This window comes from Nanorana parkeri, unplaced genomic scaffold (genome assembly GCF_000935625.1).
Source record: "Nanorana parkeri isolate BGI_ZX_2015 unplaced genomic scaffold, ASM93562v1 scaffold1530, whole genome shotgun sequence".
NCBI lineage: Eukaryota > Metazoa > Chordata > Amphibia > Anura > Dicroglossidae > Nanorana > Nanorana parkeri.
This window is the reverse complement of record NW_017307798.1, coordinates 247,157-273,836: the sequence shown is the minus strand read 5'-3', so window position 1 is coordinate 273,836 and position 26,680 is coordinate 247,157. Positions and strand designations below refer to the sequence as shown.

General features: G+C 41.4%; 1 protein-coding gene across 1 annotated transcript; it reads left to right on the top strand.

Moving 5' to 3' along the window:
• Nucleotides 1-20,938: 20,938 nt before the first annotated feature.
• SLC39A3 (solute carrier family 39 member 3) lies at nt 20,939-24,301 on the top strand. Its single transcript, XM_018570407.1, has 2 exons — nt 20,939-21,239; nt 23,565-24,301. The coding sequence occupies exons 1-2, from the start codon at nt 21,033-21,035 to the stop codon at nt 24,294-24,296; spliced, it is 939 nt and encodes a 312-aa protein (XP_018425909.1). The 5' UTR covers nt 20,939-21,032; the 3' UTR covers nt 24,297-24,301.
• Nucleotides 24,302-26,680: the final 2,379 nt, after the last annotated feature.

The following is a 26,680-nucleotide window of genomic DNA, read 5'->3' as shown; positions in this document are numbered from 1 at the left end:
TCACGGCACACTCGACTCGAGCATGGGCTACGTCCTGGGCAGAGCGAGCAGGGGCTACTCCGGAACAGATCTGCAGAGCAGCCACGTGGTCCAGCTTCCAGACATTCGTCAGGCACTACAGGCTGGACCTTATGACTCAACAAGACCAGGCATTTGGCAGGAAAGTCCTGCAAGCTGTGGTCCCACCCTAGGAGGTAAGATTTGTCCTCACTGATCCTCTCGATGGCTGTCCTGGAAGATGACTGGGGAAAACATGAGTTGATTACCTGATAACTCTGTTTCCAGGAATCTTCCAGGACAGCCAGTTCCCTCCCTTGGTGTGTATCCAGGTGGCATCCGAGGTTGGATGAAGGAGGGGATACTTTTGTGCATGGGGTAGCCTTCGGTCCTAGAGGTTACTGACTTGGGATGGAAGGAGGAGTCTATTTATTTAATGTGGTTGGTGTGTTTCCTGTTGCAGGTAGGCGGAGCCTATATCTCGATGGCTGTCCTGGAAGATTCCTGGAAACAGAGTTATCAGGTAATCAACTCATGTTTTTGGTCTGGGAAATCTGGTGTACGAATCACTACACCAGCTGGCGGGGACTTCTGACATATAAGTGCTGGGGGAGATGGCAGGGTACGGTCAGTGGTTTCATTTTTTTAAATATTTTGTGGGAAAATGAAATTTCCCTTTTTTAAAATGAAAAATTTGCCATTATTTACAGCACAAAACTGATGTATTTTTACCTTTTTTGATTCCTCGCCTATGTTTTAAAGCAAGTCATAGATCTAGAGATGTGGAGAACCTACGCAGAATCTTAGCCTTTGTTCAGTAGATCTTGAGGTAGGCTTGGAGGCTCTTCCTGCTCATTTGATCACCAGTTATTGGAATAAGAAGTAGTGAACTCTCAGCAAACCTGTAGAAATGAAGGACCCAGTGCAAGTATCCCACAGCTGGCACTTATGCAGTAAACCTAAGAACATTGCAGGGTATTCCTGTAATTTAACCAGATCTAACAACATTATTTCAAAGGTATATTTTAGGGTCACCCTATTCTGGTCACGGTTTAGTCTAAACCCCCCTGCTCCCAGGCCTATACACATACTCAAGCTATTACAAGGGGGTCCTCTTGTCTCTCTTGGATTCATTGAAATTATGGAAAATGCAACAGGAGGGGTTGGAAAACTCCACACTGGATGTGTAATCCTCAAAAGATATTAGACAGCAGAGAAACTCTTCCTATTAGATGACCTAAAACTGAGATTTCATTCTGGCCCCTATTCTTGGCAATCTATTAGTTGGGTTCCCCAAATAACACAACAAAAAAACATCTCTGTCCTAATGAAATATATCAATCGAACAAAGTAAAAATACTGTTGTCTAGTCATTTAGGGTTATTTTGGAAAGAAAAGGGATGTCTTGCTTTGTTTGTACATTGGAACCTGAAGTTGAATATTTCACAAAGTAATATGTATATTTATATTTGAAAGAACACTAACAAATGTATTTTCTGCATAGTATGTTTAGGAACACACAGAAGATGATGAAAATTGCATTAACTTCTCGTAAGTAGTTTATAATATGAAATCAAAGATTTTCTATTAAAGCTGAACTCCAGGCAGATCTAAAAGACATAAATAAATGCAGTTCTGTAACCATTAATATATAATTAAAATGAGAATTATGGGGAGATTGAAATACACTCCCCATATTTAGAGCCTGTGTGTGACTCTTGCAGCTGTCACATGGTTCTATAGATCAAGAACTGAGTGATCACATACCACTGATCACTCAGTTCTCGATCTTCTCCCTGCAGAGAGGTGACTCAGTTACTGCTCCCCGCAGGGATTCCCATGTCCCCTCTCTCTATGGGGGATGGTGCGAGCACAGTTGGCTGTGTCAGAGGCAGTGGATCCCGACAATATTGTAAGGATCTGTCCCAGGTGCAGCGTGGCTCTGCAATGTCTGCATATAGCAGGCAATAGCCCGCTATATGCTGAGGTTTTGTTATTTCTATTTTTCTATTCTATAATTTGGCTATTCATTGGTATCTCTTTTATTTATTTTTCTTTTGCTGGAGTTCTGCTTTAAAGTAACATTTTCAGTGCATGATCTTGTCATTACCTGGGCATTTTGAGTACCATGGGGTTTTATTGCCGTGTTTGCTTGGACTTTGTAGCATGTAGGTTCATCATCCTCATTTAATTTTGTTCTCTTTAGTCTTTTATATAAAATTCATTAAAATTCATTAAGGTATATGTAAATCCAATCACTAAAATCTCCTATAAGCTTTAACATATTAAAGAACTCTGGAAAAAATTATTCTCAACCCTTGCAATGGGGTTACCCCCACACTGCAAGGGTTAAGTGCTTGTTTTCGTCTAGGGTGCAAAATTGCTCGACTGTCCTATCCTTGTGTTCCTGTGCGAATTGGAGACGTTTTATCTTGTTAACTGCAGACAGCAAAGGTGTTGGAACAGGCCTTCGTCTTCCATATCCCATACGATGCAGTGTACGGCAAACAGTGCGTTCAGAGATCATTTGAGAGGATCCCTGATTAAGATCTGCAGTAATTTGATGCACTGTTGCCCTTCTGTTGTCTTGTACCAGTCTTGCCAGTCTCTGTTCTGCCCTAACATTGACTAGTCGCTGACGGCCACAATTCGCATGTTCAGACCCAGATTTTCGGCTGACAGTCCAGTCTTTAAACGCTTTAACAACAGCTGCTCTTGAACATATAAGGAATTCTGCTGTTTTGCTGATACTCGCTCCCATGGCTCCGAACGCCAACAATCATCCGACGTTCAAAGGCTGTTAAATTGCGTTGTTTACCCATGTCTTTAGAAATAAATCACTTCTACTGTCGTAGTAAACAACCTGCTTCCCTATTTATAATCGTCTGGCCCTCTAGCAACTTCAGCGCGAAATTATAGCTAATTTGTCTACAAACGTCAGGTGGTCATAATAATCTGGCCACTCAGTGTATTTGCCTGAACCTCGTAGCTGGCTGGCTGTTAGGAGTGCTTCCTCCAACCTCTCTTCTCCTCCACTGCAGCAATGGTAGGTCTTTAGGCGTTCTCACCTCCTATACACACTGTATTAGATGTGATGATTTATGGGACCTTAGACCGATGGAGCGGAGGGAAAGAGAAGCTGGAAGGACCGGTCCAAAAGCCAGCCAGCTGCAGAGATCAGGTGAGTATAACTTTTTTTTTTTTTTTTTTTTTACATCTAGAAGCAAATGAGCACTTAATCCTTGCATTAGCCCTACTGCAAGGGCTAAGAACATTTTTTTATTTTTTTTTGTGGAGTTCTTTCCACTCACCTCATAGTTCTAGCCGACCTGTGACAATGAGACTGTCACAGGTCGGCTCAGTAGATCGGGAGGTGAGCTTGTCACTCACGGAGCTGGGCGGATCCCGTCATCTACGTCGGGATCCGCTGCGGTGTCTCAGTATACCGCGAGCTGTAGCTCGCGGTATACTGAGCTTAGTGTAACGGGAGGACGCTAGTTTGTGTCCTCCCGTTACCCTAAGGAGAACTATGGGGAAAAACACTGACCCCATAGTTCTCCTTTTTAATATAATTTCATAAGCAATTTATAAATGCGCAGCTTTCATTACATTTAATACCTGGTGATCTTGCCATGAGGGCTTGTTAACACCAAATGCACACCAGATCTGCATGAGTTTCTGCACACGCAGTGCAGTGGGTTGTGCAACGTTTTTGATGCGTTCCAGGCCAATTTTGGTAAACTATACAAAAATTTAATTTTTTTCCGTTTAGAATGGGCTTTTAGTGTGTTTGCATGCGTTCCAGAGCAGGTAAAATAGGGCTTGCTGCAGTTTTTTTACATGCTCTGGAAATGAACGTGCTGTGTGAACTAGAGCCCAAAATACCATTTGAATACATTGGACGCAGTTTTGATCCGGTCTGTAACTTCTCTGCTCTGCTCCTGGAACGCGCTTGGTGTGAACAAGGCCTAAAGGTCCATATTCAGGAACTTCCTATTAGAGTGATAACACCCTGAGCATGTCTCCCAGCTGTACTCCTGTGTTGTCACCCTGTCACATGCTCTTCCAAAGTAGACCACAAGCTGCTTTGTAAATGTGCATTGCACACACTTGTTTCACAATATTTAAAAAAAATATAACAAAACTTATTTCCGACTTGTCCATTGAGGCGCACAGGAATTAAGATAGTCAGATTATATTACTGGCTACAGGAGGTTTTCTCACTGGCAAATAGAAAAAGGGTAAGTCGGCGCATGTATAACCCTTCCTTCACCCAGTATGCTTCCGTTTATTGCTAGTGTCCAAGGAGGTTGGGCAGCTGAAAAAAAGTCTTCTTGCAAGCTTTCTTTTCATTGTGAATTTTTCTTCTGTGACTGGAATGTGAGCTTTGGGCAATGGCTCTGCATTGTGGCACTTTTCAGACCTGTGCGTACTGTGTTCGTTAGCCATGGAGCACTTTCCAAGTTGAGACCCATGCCACAGTATAAGGTGTAGTGCTCAGAGTGACCTCATTGTTTATACCGCCTTTTTATACAGTGCTTTTTAAACATTTTCTGCCATTGCCATTTTTTACAGCATTGAGGGTTAAGTCAGACTTCTAGAGGATGCACCATCCTGTTTGCTGCTCCTGCACTTAAATCACTACGTGGATCTCTAGTTTGTTTCCACTGCCTACCTGCAGCAACCTTGTCATCTCCGACCACCTACAACCCTCATCAGCACCAGCTTTCTGGGTTTGCCACACATTGGGGCTTGATGTATTACCACTGTGTGGACATAACTTCTCAGAGAGGACATTCCAGCTGCCCCGGATGACCTCAGCCCATACTTCCCTAGTGGTTCACTCAGTATGCTCAAAAGGAATCACCACCTATAATCCATATTGCCTAATCTAGACCCCACAAGCTCAACCATATAGGGCCTTACAGTTTTCTATCTTTTGTAGCTGTCACTGGCAGGAAGGCTATTCAACTTAAACCCTTGATGAGAAGCTCTACACCCTTTGGACCATTGAACCTTTCATTATTTCACCCCTTTTCCTCCCAATCAAGGGTGGGTAGGGTGTTTGGGGGAACCCCCTCTCAGCACAGTCTCCCGTTCTCTTGTTGGCCGTAGGCGAGACATGCAGATATTCTCTGTGACCTGAAAGTACCTGGCTTGACTCCTTAGGCCTCATTCACACTAGAATCGGCCGGCACGTACAGCTCCGCGCAGGGCCGTATCGGGCAGTTCGTGGGAAGGACAGGTGCAGCCCCTGTCCTTCTCTATGGGACTACGCGGCCGTACCCTCACCCGCCATGCACATCTGTGCGGGTGAGCGTACTGGTACTCTGACAGGATGGGTCCTGTCTGCGTCCGAGCCGGGGCACCCGTACGGACCTGCACTTGAGGTGAGCGTAGGGGGGGCGTAAGGTCACATACTCCCATAGAGAAAGGCAGGGGCTGCATACTAATCACATGCAGCACCTGTCATTCCCGGGAGCTGCCCGATACAGCCGTGCAAGCAGCACGGAGCTGTACGTGCCGGCCGATTCTAGTGTGAATGAGGCCTTAGTCTCTTCAGGTAGACAGGGTAGTCACCCTGCTGCAGCTGGTCCAAAGCTTCATAAAGAAAATCTTTAATCATCCTGCTGTGGCTGTTCTCCAGCCTCTTGAGAATAATCTTCCAGACTCCTTCCTCTGTTCAGAGGTGAGTCGGGAGATTCTTTGAACCTTTTTTCCCCTTAAGCCTATAAGGCTTTGGTCATCTATTGTGGACCTGTTGTTGTTGTTGTTGTTGTTGTTGTTGGCTTTTGCCAGTGGGATTTTTTTTTCTTCTGTTGACCACTGACCACCATCACATTGTGGACCTGTTCTCCGATATAAGTTATATTGTTCAAAATGTTTTGGTGGGTTTTTTGGTTCACAGCCTTTCACTGGTTCAGGCTCTGTGTTCCTCAGGGTGGCTTCATACCATACCTTTTTAGCTCTTGGTGTTGCTTTTTCACAAAACTGAGAGTGCTGAGTAGAGGGGATTTAGAGGGACAGGCATATACGTTTCCTGTTTGCTAGTGTCCAAACCTAATGTAAGCAGTAGTATATTCTAATGTATCAGAATACATGTGTCAGTGGACTGTAAAAGAAATAGATTTTACAGTAAGTACAAACATCTTTAGCAAAAGATGCTTTAGCAAAGGTGCTTTAGCAAAGTAAACATCTTTCATTTAGGCTTTACATATACGTTAATGTTGTTCACAATGATTGCTTTTTCCATTTGTCATTGTTTGTTCTCACCTGCACAATCATCTGTGTATAAATATGTATGCCATGCTTTGACTGAGAAGCTAGAGCTGAAGGAATAAGTGCTCTTTCAGACAAAGTGCACTTATTCTTTTGCCCTCTCCCCTGACCTAACCAATCCTACCCCCTCCTCAGATGCATACTTCCCTAGGTCCACACCCTCGGCCTCCTGTACTTGTTGACATCCTGCGCCTGAAGTCCTCTTTGCTGGCTGCACCTGCATAATAGAGACCCATAGAAGTCTATGGATCCTTGTCTTCCAGCCGAGAGAGGGAGGTAGACGAGCACCATTGAAGCCTATAGGGCTCTACTATGAGGGCACGGCCGAGAGAGAGGACTTGAGGCACAGGATAATTAACTGGGAGGGGGCAAAAAGGATGAGTGCACTTTGTTGTAAAGTGGACTCATCTTTTAAATAAGAATTCTGATTAAAGAGGAACTTCACCTCCTCCTATGAAAAAAAATTAAAATTAAAGTCCTTCTCACTTTTTTGGTGGTCTTTCTATGCCGCATTAATATACTTATCCCGTCAGAACCAGTATTGTCATATACTCTTGCACTGCTCTCCTACTGCAGGTTGTGTCCCAAGCTGCCTTCTTCCTTATGGGGAGCTGGCTGTATATTCCTGGTTCTTGCATACTTTTTTACATCTATTGACGTGGTACCAGATCTAGCACATACGCAGACAGATCTGGTGCTGTGCCTGTTTACTTGTTGCCATAGTTTTTCTGAATAGAGGAAAGTAATTGTTATGAGACATAGATATCCCAGGAGGCATGGGGAGCAGGGATTCGTGTCATTCTCACCTAGGTGATAATAGGGGGCAGGGTGGATGCTTATTAAAGGGAAGAAATGGTAAAGGGTGGGTTTTGGTTTTTGTGACTGGAGGAGGCAGACTTGGAATGGTGCAAAGTGCAGTTTTTTGTGTGAAGGTACACCCTAAGCACAGTTTTGTATTTAAATTGTTACAGTATAACGCAACACAGTATTTTAAGATAATTAAAATTGGGTTTGTAAAAACAAGAAAAGAAAAACAATCATGATGGCATAAGGCCTTTTACTGGTGCCTATACATATAGAGCGTTGAAGTACCAATTCGGGCATGTCGTAGTTGAGCTTAGAAACAAAAAAAACTGGCTCCCATGATATATTACACATGTAACATGCTATTTGTAAACTGTGCTCATATTCCTGATGCCAGGATGTAGTGGAAGTGATCACAATTTTCTTTTTTCATAGAAACTGTATAGTAGCCATTGCCCTGTTGCAGGTCAGATTGTAAATGTGTTACTACTGACAGCTTGCCATTATACAAGACAGTATGAGTGTTCCATTACCACATTTCCTTACTTTTCAGAATTGTATGAGTCTAATAAAAATATATTTAAATATTTTTTTGTGTGACCATAAACACGTTTAGGAGTCAGATCTGTATAACACGCAGTTTTGCTAACAATTTTTCTGCATGTGGGAAGAATTCTACCTAATGTTACGTAGGCAGTGGAATCATTTACCTTGATCATAATATACATGATAACCCTTAGTAGAGGAGGGGACCAGAGGAGGGCACGGGATCAATGTCTGGAAAAAGAGGCACCTCTTAGGATTTGCCTCTCGGAGATGCTTGTGTTCTCTGATGGGGTGCTCCAACAAGGATGTTTACCCTTGGGGGAGAGGCACTATGTTCAGTCAGCTGAGGGAAGGGAGAATAATTTTCTTGTATTCCTGAGTTTTGGAATTTAATCCAGCATGCCAATGTGTTGATGTATTTGGTAATACTGTCCTGGGCAATCTGAACCACTCTTACTACAAATGTCTCTTTTCTGTGTTGATGGTAAAATATTTCTTGACTGAACTGAAGCCCCCCCATGTACAATCCTTGACGCAAGAAAGCTAATTAGTATATTTTTATAATGATCTTAAATATATTTTATTTTTTACAAGCCTAGTTTGTAATCAAGACCTTCCATCCATTCTATTTAGTTGTCCATCTTGGAACCCTTTTGTTATCATTTTACAGTGGCCAAAACTTTACCCTAATTTCAACAAATGGTTTCTCTAGATTTCAATTTTGTCCCTCACTGTTGTTCTCTAAAAGTAGTAATGTAATGGTTATGAGCAATGCTTTATCCACAGCCCTGGCACATGACCAACTATACATTTCTCAGCTTCTAATTTAAAGCCTACCTTCAGGCAGCTGATACAAACTGACCTTGTATTGCCCACCCATCTCTTGCATGGCAAGAGTTAATTTTTTTTAGAAGGATAGGAATAACGTGAAATACTTACCTTATTCCTTGCTCCTGCAGGCTTCCACCTTTTTAGTATGACCGTTCCCCCAAAGCTGCTTCTTTTTGTTGCTGAGCTGGTTGCAGCTCTCAAGCTTCATTAGGTACATTGTAGAGAAGAGTGCAGGCTACTGGGGGAGCAAGTAATAAGGTAGATATTAATGTGTTTTCCTTTTTTCAATACACGTTATCAACTTTCAATAAGTGTTATAAACAACAGTGTCAAGGTAAACACACATAAAAATAAAAAATAAATTTTGACCAAAAAATAAATAAGGGTTCTCATCATTTGACTAAATGAATGTTCCATTACATTGTGGGTGAGAGAGTTTCGAAAGAACAAGACTGAATTAGATGTCAAATAACTCAAGGTAGGAAAATCCAGGTAAGTTTTGGGAAATTTTGCTACCAGAAGGAAGACCAAACAAGATAAAGCAGAAGGTTTGAAAAAAGAGAAGTAAGAGCAGAGAAAGTAATGGATACACTGGGGGACTCCCTAAAGCAGGGGAAAATTGTAGATTATAGGGTAGTGAAGCATTCAGATGAGAACAAAGGATGAGTATATTGTATGTAAAGTAACCACACTCTGGTTATTCACAAGAATTCTAGGAAGTTTTGTCATTTATAGAAAGAGTCCATTCGCTGTCTAACCTCTGCAAATGTTATGATGCTTACAAGGTTTATCAATGGCTTTGCTGCTAAGAAAATTAAAGTTTAACTTTAATTTTGGTATTGGTAAGGCGAGATGGTTTAAGGTGTAGGAGTGTGAGCAAAGGGTCTCTCGGGCACCAGTGGCGGAACTACCACCATAGCGACCGATGCGGTCGCTATGGGGCCCACGGCACTGGGGGGGCCCGGATCCCCGCTGCTCTCACTCGCTTGTATGGGCTGAGGCAGCGGGTATCGAAAAAAAACTGGATGGCGGAGGAGCCGCTGCCGTCCTGAAACTGACAGGAGAGCGGAGCCGCTGTCCTCCTGTCAGTTTCAGGATGACATCGGCTGTGTGCGTGGCCGAGCGGAGGATCGGTAAGTATCATTGATATTTACAGATCCTCCGTGTGCAGCACAAACACTGGAGTGATCGTCTGATCACTCCGGTGTTTGTAAACAACTGGGGACACATAGTACTATGTGTCCCCAGTGATGAATCAACGGGAGGTGATTTACAACACTTCCTGTTCATTCATGAATTTCTCAATGGGGAGAAGCACTGAGTACAGAGGCTTTTCCTCATTGAGAATCTGCTTGATAGTAAATATCTTACTATCAGCAGGTTCTGAATGAATGGGAAGCCTTTGTACTGAATGCTTTCCATTCACTGTGCTGAGGCTGCAGAAAAAGACATTGAGGACTTTGTGTCCTCAATGTCTTTTTCCATTTCAAAAGGGAAATGTCAGGGGTCTGTTTAGACCCCTAATTTTTCTCCGACGCCCCCCCAACACTAAAATACATAATTTAAAAATTAATTAAAAATGTGTAAATAAAAAAAAAAGCACAAACCCCCCCTCCCCCACACACATAACATACACGTGCACCCTATTGTGGTGTACGCCAGGCACATGCATTGCAGTGCGTTGTTGGAACGCATCGCAGTGCATGATTTTTTTATTTTGTAAAAAAACATTAATTTAACTTGTGCGGCGCATGGCAAAGCTTTGTGAATCATTGCCGTGCGTTGTGATAAAATGATACAGGCATATATTAAATTACAACAAACGCCAACACAGCGCAAAAACCATTTATAATATAAATCGCTTATTTACAGTTTAGCGTTCTTCATTTTTTTATAATCCCCCTTTCCTCAGCCTCTCATTGGTGTGGCATTATTAAAGTGTTAGGCCTCATTCCAGCGCCATTCACACCAGGGCGTAAGCGCTGAGATGCAATTAAAAACGTGCTGATCAGCGCATTTCTATTGAAATAGGGGAGGGGGGGGCCTTACAAAATTTTGCTATGGGGCCCTGGGATTTCTAGTTACGCCCCTGCTCAGGACTATGAAAAAGAGATTATAAAAGCTTGAATAATCGGGCCCAGAATTTGCTTTTGTATAGGGCATGTCCACCATATGTGTAGCATATCTCCAGCAACAATGCAACCTCTGAAACACATAGCAGAAGTGAGAACTTTAAAATCCGGCTCGATGAAGGTTACATTAATGAAGCAGGTACTTACTGTTGAACACATTCGCTGCCAATCCTTGCCAGTTTTGTTACACTTACATTCCCATTTGGAAACATAGGCATGTTTTGTTCCAACAGGTAAACAATTGAGTTGCAAATAAATGGTGGAAATTATTTTTGGCAAGAGAGGCGTGCGATGGCCAGTGTCTAATCTGCATGTACCTAAAAGGTTCAGAGTTAGGGGCTTGAAACTACTCTGATCCAGCTATATATGGATCTCCTATTAAAGGAGAACTATGAGGTGAGTGCTATTCACTCACCTCATAGTTCTAGCCGACCTGTGACAATGAGACTGTCACAGGTTGGCTCAGTAGATCGGGAGGTGAGCGAACACATACCGGCGTTCTCTCACCTCTCGATCCTGTCACGGCTCTCTGCCGTGATGGGAGGGCTGGATTCCCCCCTCCCCCGCTCTGATCCGCCAGCGCTGACTGGCGTAACGGACGGGGGAGGGGGCGGGTACAGCTGTCTCTGCCTCTAGGTAGGCAGAGCCAGCTGTCAGTCACGCAGCGGGGCGGATCCAGACATAATTGTCGGGATCCGCTTCAACTGCGGCGTCTTAGTATAGCAGCGTCTCAGTATAGACAGGGTGACGGGAGGACGCTAGTCTGTGTCCCCTAGGAGTACTATGGACCCTAAGGAGTACTATGGGGAAAAAAGTTCTCCTTTTAATGAAAAAAAAGCAGATATTGAAATTTGTGGGAGCACCACCAATGGAAAGCTGAAATTTAATGTGTTTTTCCAATCTCCTTGACTAAACAAGCATTTAAACGTTGCTGGGGTGGGGTAATGAGGCTACTGCTGGGACCCCCTGCAGTTCTGAAAAGAAGTGGAAGTGTTAACTGTAGCCTGAAGGGAACTTGTCACTTTGCCCTGGATGTGCAAAGTTACAGTTCTGTAACATTATACTCATAAACTAAATATTTAGCTTAACTTAGTCACTGTACAGGGCTATGCATGCAGCAACCTTTCCATCTGCATAGTGCCCCATATCATGTCCGATCCATAAAAATAGTAACCACTATATAGAAAATTGGATAACTGCATACCAACTATGTCCAAACTCTCTTGATTCTTTCATAAAAGCATAACTCACAAGATGAAATGAGACCTCTGATGCATTTCATGCACACGAGCACTCTGTGACTAAACGCCTGTGTGCTTGAAATGCATCAGAGGTCTCGATGCATCTCATGTGTTATGCTTTTATGAAAAAGAATAAAGAGAGTTTGAACAAAGCTGGTATGCAGTTATCCAATTTTCCTGAATAGTGGTTGTCAGTAGCAAGCTGGACAAGCACCTGACTGTAGCTAGCAAGCATGCATTAACCTGGAGTGACAAACTGCTTCTCCTGTCAAGATAGTAACACTGCTGGAAGTATTGTAAGTATTTCTGAAAATATGCTCTAGATTTAGATTTTAATGTCTTATAAAGTTAAACTTTTTACATTTATCAGACCTCGGAATTCACATAAGTAAATGTACCTGGTGTAGGGATGAGCTTTACAGTGTATTTTTAGTGCAGATATCCCTTTTTAGGTCAGATAACATATGCCAGCACACCTTCCAAATGTATTTATTATTATTACCCATGTAATTACCCATGTATTGCCGGTGACTAGTGAGGAGGTGGCTGGGCCCCCACAGCGCTGGGGAGGCCTGGCCGTAGCAGCGCCGGGCTCCAGCATTACAGGCATCGGAGCAGGCTGGTGCAGCCTATCAGCGCAGCTACTCATCTGATCTCGGACTGGCGGAAGGTACATCACGTCACTTCCGGCCAATCCAGCGGCAGAGGAGGCCAGGTGAGCGGGTAAGAAGAGCTGGGAGGGAGATGCAGCCCTGTCTAGCCCGCCTGAGACCCCTGCAGAGCCCACCATAGAGAGTATCAGATGGGCTGTGCACCATCTATGGTGGGCTCTGCAGGATCACTCTCGCATGTGTGGGGTCTCAAGTAGGTCCTGCGTCCAGCGGGTCCCGAAGCCCTGCTTTATGCTTTTAGAATATCCCTCTAGTGTTTGTGACTTCTATAGCCCATAATATATATGTGTAAACCTTACTATGTCCCCTAATGTTGTCCGCGTTCATCTATTCTTATTTTATTCCCTCATGTGCCACTAGTGTGTTAACTAAATAATATACAATCAATAATAAACCCTTTTATTACACACTTAAACCTTATTCTTTCTTCCCCACTTCATTATTTATATTAACCCTACTTTTATTGTGTCTCCTAACTACTATTTAATTTCCTACTTCCCTATACCCTGTGTGTACTACCTTCTCCTTCTACTTCTATATATACCACGTGTACCACACTTGTTAATCCCGTCTTCCCATTTCCCCTCCTCTCCATAGAACCATCTTCATTCCTTACCGTCTTTCACTCATATAGGTCATATACTATATTTATCTAAATAATTTTAAAACCCTATATTTCTTTGTTCCTATTTGACCATACATGCATTACCCTTTGATAATTTTTCAATTGTTGCCTTTAACCTTCTTTCAGCATTTTCTCAAATTCTTCCGATTGTCTAAATGATTACCATTTCTCCCATATCTTCCTATAACTATCATTCCTATCTGTATTCTTTGCACTTAGTTCTTCCATATACCTTATTTCTTCTATGATTTTTGACCAATTTTCTATTGAGGGTGGGGCTGTTAGTTTCCAACCCCGTGATATACCTATTTTTGCGGCTACCAACATAAATCTTAAAATGTCATTTTTTTTTATTGGGCCTGGTATCAATGTTAATAATGCCGTTAGGGGATCCTTTTCAATATTTGTTGCCTCCACACGGCGATATATTTCAAACACTGACTCCCAAAATGGTTGTAGTCTAGGACAACTCCACCAGGTGTGCAAGTATGTTCCCTCCTCTATTTCACATCTCCAACACCAGTCAGACATCTCTGGGTTTATGTGTTTAATCCCTTCTGGGCATCTGTACCATCTAGATCAGTGGTTCTCAACCTATGTAACCTCAGGACCCACATTTGTACTTGGTCATTAAGTCGTGACCCAAGGCGCACTGCAATGGAATGCACAGCATTACGGTACCGCACATTCCGGTGCAGGCAATAGAACTGTGGGTGGCAGGTGCGTTTGGGGTGCTATTCAAATGAATGGCAACACAACACACCTCCCACACCAAAACACATGGTAGGTCCACCCAGTCTCCCTACCTTACAAGAACTGGAGTGGATCCTCAGTCTGGGGTCCAGTGTGGGCTGCTGCGCTGTGACAGAGCTCCATCCACATGTGCATTGCTTGTACAGCTCCCTAGTGTGCCCTGTAGAGGTGCCAGGAGCCAGAATGTGATGTCACTCCGGTCCAGGCACCTCTACAGGGCACACTAGGGAGCTGTAAGCAATGCATGTATTGATGGAGCTCCCTCGCGGCCATACCCCCAGCCCACCTCAAGCTGACACTCGGTGCCGGGTAGCATAATTTTAATGGCTGCTTGGTGCAAGAACTGACAGTGCTGCACTAGGGAGAGGCTGAGGAGCATCTCACCTACAAAAGTGGAAGGCATTTGGCGACCCACTGAACATGGGGTCGCGACCCACTTTTGGGTCACGACCCACCAGTTGAGAACCACTGGTCTAGATAATACTTTATAATTTTTCTCTTGATGGAATGAAGACATGACTGAGCTATGTGTTATTTTAAATATTCTATTCCATTCCTTCTCAGATATTTCTCTCCTCATGTCTTGTTCCCATCTTTTCATATATTTTGTATGTCCCTTATCTTCCACCTCCCTCAGCATGCCATAGACCGCTGATAAAGTGTGTGTGATAGGTGTCTCTATTGTACAGAGTTTCTCGAATGGTTTTAATGGCCTATCTAGGGGTTTAAAAGCCTTAAGGGATCTTATATAATCTAATAATTGGACCGCCTCCATCCACTGTTTCCCTTTTTAGTTTGTTTTTCTGGCCTAAACTCTCTTTTTTACTTCATCTTTTCCTTGTTCCAGGACCTGCCAAATGCGTGTATATGAGATGTTCTCATCTTTCAGTAAGGAGAACTCCTGCATACCAGGTGGGAATTGTGGATTTCCCACTATGGGAGTCAGAGGCCCGGGTCTGCTAGATAGGTCTATCATTAAATATAATCTATCCCATATCTGCATTACCGACTTCACTAAAAGTGGCATATTTAAAATATGTGGTCTATTCTCCCTTAGTAACCAGGGAATACTTGTCAGAGGTATGGGAGAAATGTCCATCTCTAATTTTACCACCCCTTTATTCTGACCATTATGTAAACCAATCCAATAATCTTGCTATTAAGGCCGCTTTATGATAAAGTGCAAAGTCTGGGAATCCCAATCCTCCTCTTTGTTTTGATCTCATTAAAGTTTTTACACTAGTTTGAGGTTTTTTGTTAGCCCATACGAATTTCACTGCTGCAGATCTTAATTTTTTAAAGAAGGAATCTGGCAAAAGGATGGTTATTGTCTGGAATCTATACAGTATTTTGGGCAAGATATCCATTTTTAGGACGTTTACTCATCCCATCCAGGACATACGTATATTACTCCATGTATTAAATTGAGTAAAAATCTTATCCGACCAATCTCTGTAGTTAATATCATAGAGTGTATTGAGATCCTTATGGATATTAATACCCAGGTATTCAATAGAATTAGGCTTCCATTTAAATGAATAACTTTCCTTTATACTAAGTTTTGTTTTATCCGTTAGGGATATATTCAGGAATTCTGACTTGGATATATTTATATGGAAATTGCTCAGGTCCCCATATTCCTTTGGTTCTTTAATAATATTAGGGATTGTTGTTACTGGGGAAGTTATAAAAAAAAGTAAATCGTCTGCATATAATGCCATTTTATGTTGTGTTTTTAAGTGGATACCTTTTTATTGATGGATTTTGTCTTATAGTAGCAGCTAGTTGTTCCATCACTATGACATATAGTAATGGTGATAAGGGGCATCCCTGCCGGGTTCCATTAAAGATTGGATACGGGTCGGATAGCTCCCCGTTCACCCTCAATCTTGCAGTTGGTTGTGTATATAATGCCATTACCTTAGATACAAATATCTCACCCAACCCCATTTTCAAAAGTGATTCTCTAAGAAAGGTCCAATTTACTCTGTCAAATGCTTTTTCAGCATCAATTGACAGAAGACACATTGGTATATTTTCTTTCTGGGCAAATTCTATTAAATTGATGACCCTAGTTGTACTATCTTTAGCCTCTCTTCCCTGAACAAATCCAGTTTGAGCCAGATTAATTATTTGTGGGAGGACTTTTTTTAACCTGGCCGCCAACACTTTAGCATAGATCTTCAAATCGATATTTATAAGAGAAATTGGATGAAAATGTTCACATTCTGTTAGGTCTTTACCTGGTTTAGGAAGCACAGATATATGCTGTGCTTTGTAAAGATAGGTATTAACTGTTCTTCAAACTGTTTATAAAATCGTGCTGTAAACCCATCTGACCCGGGAGCCTTGCTAATTTGTAGTGTAGATATTGCTTCTTTAATTTCCTTTTTTGAGAATATCAAATTCATATTTTCTCCGTCCTCGATATCTATTACAGGCAAATCTGCTTCTACTATATAATTTTTTCTTTTTATTTATTGCCATATCTGCATATTTCCCTCTTATTGAATACAAGGAGGCATAGTAATTTTGAAATGTTTCCGTTATCTCAGACGGAGAATATTTTACATTCCCCTCCCTATCTTTAATTCGCAATATATTAGCATTAGGGTTTCTTGGGTGTATTTTCTGGGCTAGTGACCTCCCGCATTTATTACCTACTTCATAGTAATGTTTTTTACTTTTATCTCTATTGGTTAATGTTTGCTGGTCCAGAATATTCCGGATGTCCTTTCTCACCTCGTTTTAATTGAGTAGAATATTTTGTTGTTACATTCGTTTTATTCATTGCCTCCAGTTCTTCTAATTTCTCCAATTTCTCCAATAGCTCCATGTTTAATAAATATACCTCTTATTAAACATTTTAGAATTTCCCATTGAATGGGTTGTGAAGTAGTATCATTTTGGTGATCTTTAATAAAATTGTTTATAGTATGGTTTATCTCTTTTTTACAGTCTAGGTTTTTTAGTAAATTATCATTTAATCTCCAAGTTCCCATACTTCTATTTCTATTTTCAGCTTTTATTTTTAAGAACACTGGTGAATACTCTGACCATAATATAGAGCCCATTTCTATCTCTGGGTCATAGTCCAATAACTGCTGTTGAATCCAGATATGGTCTGTCTGACTGTATGATCCATGTACCTGAGAGAAATATGTATAGTCTTTTTTTTTGGGGGGGTGTAATACCCGCCATCCGTCCACTAGTCTCATATTGTTCATTTTTATCTTTTAGCCTCTTTAATACCTCCACTGGGGGGGAGGATTTACCTGTAGTATCCAGATTTTTATCAAAAATTAAATTCATGTCACCCATCACCAGCTTTGTACCTATCCCAAATTGTTCAAACTTACTCAGTATCCTAGTGCAAAAGCTATGTTGTCCCTTGTTTGGTGCATATATATTTGCTTGTGAATATGTTCATTTAAAAAGAGAACATTTTACAAACACAAATCTTCCCATCTCATCTATATTGGTGTCTATTACCTCAATCTGTGCATTTTTGTGGATTGCTATCGATACTCCTCTTGCCTTTTTATCTGGGTGTGTACTATGGTACCATTTCGTGTAGTTGCTATTGCTAATAATAGGAGTATTCCCCTTCTTAAAATGTGTTTCTTGTAAACATAAAATATCAATTTTTTTTTTATGAAAGTGATCCAAAACCTGTGAACGTTTTTCTGGTGCATTAAATCCCCTTACGTTAAAAGTTCCCAGTGCTAAATTATTAATTTCCCAATTATAGTTTCCCTTTTTGTAGTATTTTTTGTATATGACCTTTCCAATACATTCCCACTCTCACATATATATCCCATCTCATACATTATTCTCCATACATATGTACGTTTCTTTTCTTGAATGTAGTACATTCCTTTGACGTCCCACATTGACCGTACAAGTATACCCTCCTAAGTTGGGCTCTACTGGGGTTGTAACGGCCGAGTGACTGAACGCCGTGCGCTCGTCCCGCCACAAACCTATACCCTTTTATCCGCTTTTTATTCAAGTCCCATATTAATTATTCTTAGTTTTATTTTAAAGCCATTATATTTCTTTTTTTGTTCATGTCCCTCTCCCCATCCATGTCCCCACTGATTCAGTGTCACATGTCTTGGGTGGTCTAGGGGGCGACCTGCGGGAGGAAGGGCACCACCTCTTGGATCTTGTGGATCTCCCACTTCTCCCCCTCCGGCTCTCCCCTCCCCCCTCCTCCACATTTGCTCGGGTGTGCAACCCTGCATTTATTTGTGTTCATTTTTATACAGTTCCATTGGCCACTCCATTAATTGTATGGCTGGTAGTTCCAGAGTATCCAAAAAAGCTGGTAGATCTCCTGGTGTCCTGAATTTTGCTGTTTTTCCATTTGTGTGCTATCAGCTGAAAAGGAAAACCCCATCTATATCTGATCTCTTTTTCTTGTAAAATCGCTAATAAAGGTTTTAAAGCTCTTCTAAGCATCAGCGTTTGTCTTGAGAGATCTGGAAACATATTTATTGTATGCCCATCATATATCAGTGATTCCTTAACTCTTGATGCCTTTTAAAATAGCTTCTTTCTCAGTGTAATAATGGAGACGGCATTGTGTCTCTGGCTCTTGTAGCTTCTCTTTTAAGGAAACCGGGTACTCTATATACTCCATCTATGATTATTTCAGATTGAGGGCTTTTATTCATTATATCATTTAATATAGCCTTTGTTGTTTGTAGGAGATCGTGTGTCTCTACTGTCTCTGGTATACCTCTTATCCGTATATTATTACGTTTGTTCCTGTTTCCCATATCGTCTATTTTATACATCATATCCTGTATCATCACTGCTTGATTGCTTATAGTTTGTTGTGTTTCAAATCTGGAGATCCATATATCTAGGTTTTCCTCCAGCCCATTGACTCGTTCACCTAAGTTAGAGATGTCAGATTTTAAGTCCTTCCGCACTTCCTTGTATGTTCTTTCTAATCTGGCAATATAATCTTTTTTACTTGGTAGTGATCACAGGCATTCTCCGATATCCTGCTGTTGTGCGCCCTTTTGCTCTTGTTCTTGTTCCAATAAGCAGGTATTTTTATAATTATCCATACTTTTTCTCTGATCCCTTTGGGTATCCAGTCTCCCTCCAGGGGATGTCTCGTTGGGTATATTTAGGGATGTTCTATTATACAAGGTATGCTTATTGGTATGCAGATGTATATCATGATCTTGTACCATTTTAACTTGTATCTTATCTTTTTCTCTACCTCCCATAGGCGTATGGGGAGCCTGCTCCATTCTACCTCCCCCTCCACAGATAGTCTTGAACAGGTACCTGTAAAGTATGATCCAATTTTTGTTGAAGAGCTTCTCCTCATTGTAGTCGTTGATGGTAACGATGGTGCCTGCGACTGCTGTGTCGTCTTCTTTTTTTCCTTACCCCCATGCGTTGATTTAGTGTCGCTGGGCTAATGGGATAGATTTAATTGCAAAAAAGCCACAATATTATGCTACAAACTGCTGTTTCTTAAATATATCCTGCGTATTTCTGGGTTCGTTCTAGATATTGTTAAAAAGTCAATTTGCTGGTATGCAGTGCACAGTATGCGTTATGTAGTAAGCTGAGATTTATTACGATTGCTTCCGGTGTACAATATCGTTCAATATACGATAATATATAGGCCTGTATACAGATTGCAGCATGCAGTAGACTGGTATCTTATGCAATATCCTCCAGCATGCAATAAAGTTCAACATATGAGAACATATAGTTAGTATACTTGCATCTTGGATAACCTGGACTGCATTCTGAATGTGCTTTAAAATGTCCTTGACCAGTATACAATAAACAGTATGTGGTCTCTGTCCTAGACGTAATTTATATAGTGGTTGGACGGTATGCAGCATGCATTATGTGCTATGCAATAAGCTGATACAATGCGATTGCCTCCAGTATCAATACAATTCAATATATGTTACATGACTGCATGCGTGCAGTTTGCGATATGTAATAGTCTGATACCATATGCAATAGCCTTCGGTATATAATAAGGTTCAATATATAACAATAAATGCCTGGTCTGCTTGCGTCCTGGATATCTGAACTCCGTTCTAGGTGTGGTTTAGAATGCCATTAAGCCAATATGCATCATACAATATGCAATAACTGATATCGTTTGATATATTTTGCCGTAGGATGCTATATCATCCGGTATCCAACAGGGTTCAATGTATGGCAGTATATGACTGGCATACTTGCAACAGGGGTCGCCCAGACATCCCCCAAGTGTCTTCCCGTGGTCCTGCTGTCCTCAGGTGCCGTATGCTTTCCTCAGGTGCGGTATGCTTTCTTTATGGTAGAGCCCTGATTCTGGGGCTGTTCGTGGGGTGGAGGTATGCCGGTAGAGACTGGGGAGAGAAAGCCGGCCAAAGCCTGTTAGGACATTGTCCTTAGCGAAGCGGACGAGGCTTGGTGCGTGGACGGCGGCGCTCGGAACTTCTGCGTCCTACGTCATCGGTGCACGACTGACCACCGTCCCAACCACCAGCATAAGGAAGACATTACAATACAATTCAAGATAAGATGGTAAGGAGGGCCCTGTCTGTAAAAGCTTATAATCGACTTCCCTATCCCTGCTCTGCTGAGAGCTTTGCTGTTCTCCCACTCAGCACTGTGTGTATGCATGGGAGGAACCGAGCCAGATTAGATAGGATTTTGGAGAACAGGCTGTGTGAGGTATGTCTGACCTCTCCTCCTCAATAGGTGTTTATACCTTTTTGATGTGAATGCCTGCCATTTGTATTTTAGTTCCCAAGTTTCTGGGTAACCTTGTTCTCAGAGAAGGGCACAATTTATAGGAAAATCACATCTGACTCTTACTAGGTTAAAATTTTTGTTGAAACATTGAAACTGCATGGTGCCCCATCCTCTCTTCCCCATATATGCATGTTTATTGCCTTATGCGGATGCAGTGGGTCCAGACGGAGCTCAGCCTAAGTGCGACTCTCCACCATCGTGTCCAGGCCACGCCCCCTTTATTGCCTTATTTGATTTCAGTACAGCTACCTGAAAAGCATGCTAATAAACTACCTTTTTCTTTTCTTTATTTGAATCTGCTGTTACTGCCTCAGCCTGACCGTGACATAATTCTGGGTTATCTTCAAGCAAGTCTGTCATCACAATGAATCTTGTAGTGGCAAAGCTGTTGTGCCTGCTAGCAGTATTTGTGCTGATGATGCTGGGTTCGCTTGGACCTGTTAAGCTAATTGCACCAGATATTGGGAAAGCTTCTCGTTCACAAAGGATCCTTTCCTTGTGTAATTCCTTTGCTGGAGGAGTATTCTTGGCTACATGCTTCAATGCATTGCTTCCTGCAGTAAGACAAAAAGTATCAATATGTTTCTTTTAATTCTTTTTTTTTTTTAATATAAATCTTTTTATTAGGATGTATTACTTTAAGGCCAGTAAAAATTAGCTGGTGTCCCAGGTTACATCTCGCTCCTGAACTTCTATTTACCATTTCTCACAGGGGTACAAATAATACCTGGGTACAAAATCTTGCTATTAGAGTATATAAGCAGGTGCCTTTTTGTTCTGTCAAATATTTGCCAGTACAGTATTGGTGGCAGTGCTCGGCTGACAGTTGCTGTCCCATACAAGGACTGATCTCTTCTTGTGCTGAATGGGAAAACAGAAAAAACTGTAATTGAAAAACATACATAACAGTCCCTATCACATGGCACATCTTCCCCAGTACAGATAACACCACACTGGCTAGTGGAATGATCAGCTCTGTAAAATATTCTCTGGCCAACAAAGTGCTTGGCACAGTCCACGTTAGCCGTTGTGCAAGGGTCATCATACACATTACAATCTGACCGTACAATGAACTTTAGATTTTCCCAAACTGTGTAAAATAAGGAACTACCTAATCTATCCAATCAATCTGTATCCAGCCAGGCAGGCCCTTGCACTACATAGTTGTTGTGAGATGTAAAGAAGACTTGACTAAACTCATAAACTAGGAAAGCAGGCTCAGAAGCTCCTTCTGAGCCTGCTTGTCAAGCTCCTTGTCACTTGTGAGCATGGAGCTGGGCTTCCCGGCCAATCAGGAGGCCGGGCAGCGTGTATTGACTCGCTGCCCTGCTTCCTGATTGGTCGGAAAGCTGGCTTTATGCTCCCTCGCCACCTCATGACGAAGGAGCTTGGAGCCTGCTTCCCGGCCAATCGGCACTACATCATTACACAGTGCCTGGCTTCCTGATTGGCCAGAAAGCTGGATCCATGCTCCCTCGTCACATAATGACGAGAATCATTGGGACGGCTTCCCTGATAATCGGGAAGCCTGATGGCGAGTCTTTACACGCTACCCGACTAATCAGGAAGCCAGGTGGCGTGTAATGACTCGGGACTTCCGATATCGGTGTTCGGTATCGGCGACTACCGGGAAAAAAAAAAATATCGGTACTCGATACCGAAATACCAGTATCGGTGCATCCCTATCATAAACCCACTAAAAACGTGTCTCTATTAGGGATATTTCCCTCTCACTTTTTTAGGACACAGAATGATGGGAAACCTCAAACAAAATCATGAAGTAATAGAGTGGGGAAGGGTTAGAATTTCTAATAGAACGTTTAACGCTGACCGTGCTGTCTTGCTGGTCTGGTGACTATCTATACCCACTTCTTCTTTTTCTCTTTTTTTTTTTTTCTGTACAAGCATCATAGAAACAGCAATTGAGGGAAACATCTTCCCAGTGGGCTCACTGATGGACATAAAAAAATAGACAGGAATTAAGGAAAAATCTCCTAAATTGGCACACACATGGCAATTACAATTTGACTAAGGATGTAAAGGAGAGCTATGAGGTGACCTTTTTTTTCCATAGTTCTCTTTTGGGTCACAGGAAGGCATTATACTAGGATTTTACAGTGAATCCAAAAGTCCTATTTATCTTAATGTGGAACAAGCGGTGTCCGGTTACCTTCCGGGTTCTGGATCTTCAGTCCTCTTTATTGGCTGCACTGGAATGACTTAACTTCCGCACAGTATATGTCCTCCTTTTGGGTCCCAGGAGGACATATACTACGTCCTCCCGTGACCCAAAACTCAGCATATTGCGGGCTATTGTTACGTGCTACTGACAATACTGCTGAGATCCAGCTGGCTGATTGACAGCTGCCTCTCTAGTGATTGACCCAGCTATGCCTGCCAACATCCCTCATCCATCCCTCCAGTCAGCGCCGGAGGGATGAATCCCTGCGGGGAGCGGTGACTGACAGTCACCTCTCTCTGCAGGGAGATGATCTGGAAGTGAGCGGATCAGGGGTATGGTTTCACTCCCCAATCAATAGAGCTGACGTGTGACCGTAAACTAAGGAGTTAAATCTTAAAAATGCATTCAAGTAACTTGACTATTACAAAAAATTTAGTTTCTTTGTGTGTCACTCAGCTGTAGATCCTCAGATCATCTGTAAATTCATGCTGACACTGTCCTTTCTTCTGGAGGGTAGCTACTTTTGTTCCACATAGTCCATGTGTATGTTGTAAAGTAGCCACTGCTCCAAAATTATATTTTATTATAGTTGTACGTATAAACTTACACTTAAAGAATTGACACTCTGTTGAATAAAGCAATATATCTTGTTTATTTTGCAGTGGAAAACACATATATACATTTTGAAAGTGTTTTTTATTTTTTGTTTTTCAGTTTGTGGAAGTTCTAAAAATGGGTAATGTCAACATAGACTATCCACTGGCAGAGACTGTTATGCTGGTTGGATTTTTCCTGACCGTCTTCGTGGAGCAAGTAATCCTAACATTCCAGAAAGAGAAACGTTCCTTCTATGATTTGGAAACCTTAAATGCAGGATCTGATGCAGGCAGTGACTCTGAATATGAAAGTCCATTTATATCCTCCAACCAGGACAACAATCAGAATGAAAGAGGCCACAGCCACCACGCTCATAGCCTAAATGTCAGAGAACTCTCCAAGTCGGGTCCTCTTCGGCTTTTCAGCCTAGTGTTTGCACTATCTGCCCATTCCGTTTTTGAAGGTTTGGCACTTGGTTTGCAGGAACAGGGAGATAAGGTGCTAAACCTCTTCATAGGTGTTATAATTCATGAAACATTAATTGCTGTGGCAATGGGGGTGAACATGGCAAAAGCAAAAACTCCAATGAGAGATGCTGTGAAGATGGCTGTTTTAGTGAGTATAATGATTCCTATAGGTATCTCAATTGGAATGGCCATTGAGAGTGCCCAGAACATGGCAAGCAGTATTACTTCCGCTCTCTTACAAGGCATTGCAGGAGGAACTTTCCTCTTTGTTACATTTTTTGAAATTTTGGTGAAGGAGCTTGAGGATAAATATGATCGCTTACTGAAAGTACTTTTCTTGGTTCTTGGGTATGCTGTCTTAGCAGTACTAGTCTTCTTTTAACTGGGTTGTAGCCAATGTTACTTGGGCATAACTTAAAGGCACATTTTTATTTAATCCCTTTTTAAACATTAGCACAACAGGGATAACAATACAGGTAAAACTCAAATAATTAGAATATCGTGCAAAAGTTCATTTATTTTACTAATGCAACTTAAAAGGTGAAACTAATATGAGATAGACTCATTACATGCAAAGCAAGATAGTTCAAGCCGTGATTTGTCATAATTGTGATGATTATGGCTTACAGCTCATGAAAACCCCAAATCCACAAGCTCAGAAAATTAGAATATTACATGCAATCAATAAAACAAGGATTGTACATAGAACAATATCGGACCTCTGAAAAGTATAAGCATGCATATGTAGTCAGCTTGTGGCACTGCCGAGGTGTTATATTCATCTCATATATTAGTTTCACCTTTTAAGTTGCATTAGTGAAATAAATGAACTTTTGCACCATATTCTAATCGAGTTTCACCTGTATACTTTCCTGTTTCAAGGGCATAAAAGGAATTGAATAATAACTTGCCTTTTGAAGTCTTTTCTACTGTTTAATAGTAGCATTTTCTTTGACAGAAACTATGTTTTTGGGTCAATTCTATTTATTTAAAAGTTGTTTTGATTTTGTTTTTTTTTATTTTGTAAACTGATTTTTTTTTTCTTCTATTTATTATTATTATTAAAATATTTATTTTACAAATAAACATTTAATACAAGGTCACCTATTACACTGGTGTTGCAGAGCATTATGGGGTTTCTAAATGGAAAAACACAACAGAAACCGTTGTGCCTTTAGACTCTCTGATTTGAAGCTCCATAGCTCCGTTTGAGCACAGCCCATATAATGGGTGGAGGGAATGTTTTGTTGTTTACTCTAAAAAAAAGTCTGCTAGCTAGTGCCTAAATCCTACCGTCATCCTTCAACCCTGGGCATCACAGGCAGGGCTTTCTCATAGTCTAATGTACTGGAGCCATTTTTTTTTCAAAGCGCAGTCTGTGTCTAGGGCAGCGCATCTGTCCCTAACAGCAGGTATTTGCTCCATGCGGAGCCTCTCCACTTGTCAATAATTTGTACAAGCTAAACTCAAACACCTTCCCATCCTCCCTGAATAAATATGCTTGGTCTGGGTGGTGGAAAACAATATGAATGAGCTCTATAGCCAATCAAAAGTGGTATTTCAGTTAAATGCAGTCTATTTGAGTGAGTTATTCAGGTCTCTGTTTTTGCTGATCCTAATCTTTTATGACCTTTTTGAAAAAGTAAAGGTGTGGGATTGTTTTCAGCACATTTAGATGTGCAAAATAATGCTTTGTTTTGTACTTTTTACCAAAGTGTCACCAATAAAAATGGCTGAGTATAATACTGTATGTTGTGGAAAGGTACTTAAGCTACACAGGAGGCGAAACAAAGACAACTGGAATAATTTGTTTTTGGTGTAACTTTTTACCATTACCGTTTGTATGCCCTTGTTATATAAAACCCAGCAATTTAAAAAAAAAAACATGTCTGCCATTGAGACAAGATGGCACTGAAAGCACCTAAACAAAAGTAGGTACTGTACCACCAAGATATGCTTGTCGTTATGGTTTACGATAAATGTACAGAACTAAACTCAAATGAGGAAAATACCCCTATAAGCAGCACCTCAACAAACTGTGTAATACATTTTTGTTATCAAATGAACTACAAACCTAAAAATCCCTAACCCAAAAAGCATCTAAAACCAAATACCTCACATTGTAATGCGCATCTCATAAAATGAGCCACAGAATGGAAAAAATGAACTCCACTGTGGTCTGTTAGCCCAGGTTTCGTCCAAAGTATTACCAATATATAGATGAGTCCTTGTCACTCGTGTGTATTTATAATACCTCATAAAATCTTCAAGTTTACTTTAACTTTGTCTTCTAGCTCTTCTATTTTGCCTTTACCTAACTTAAAGATAGTAACTTAGAATTTGTTAACTGGGGACAAAGAGAAGGCAAATCTATGAAATACCTTCTTCAGCTCTGCACACCAAGGAACAGGATGTAACTCAAGTCCATAATGGGGATAGCAGTGCCAGAGCCTCTATTGAACCACAATGGCTGACTCTCTTGATATGGTCCAGAAACAGACAGAATTGAGCTCTGTAATTTCAAAGCCATGGTATCTAATTTTTAGAGACTCTCTAATGACTGGATTGGTACCGATGGATTGGCGCAAGGCCAATGTGGTGCCTATATTTAAAAAGGGATCAAAGTCTTTACCAAGTAATTACAGACCTGTAAGCTTAACTTCAATAGTTGGCAAGATACTTGGAAATAGTGTTACGGGTAAGTCCTAACTCTGGATTTCAATAGTCTTCCAGGATAGCATCACAAGATGGAATCTCCTCCCCCAA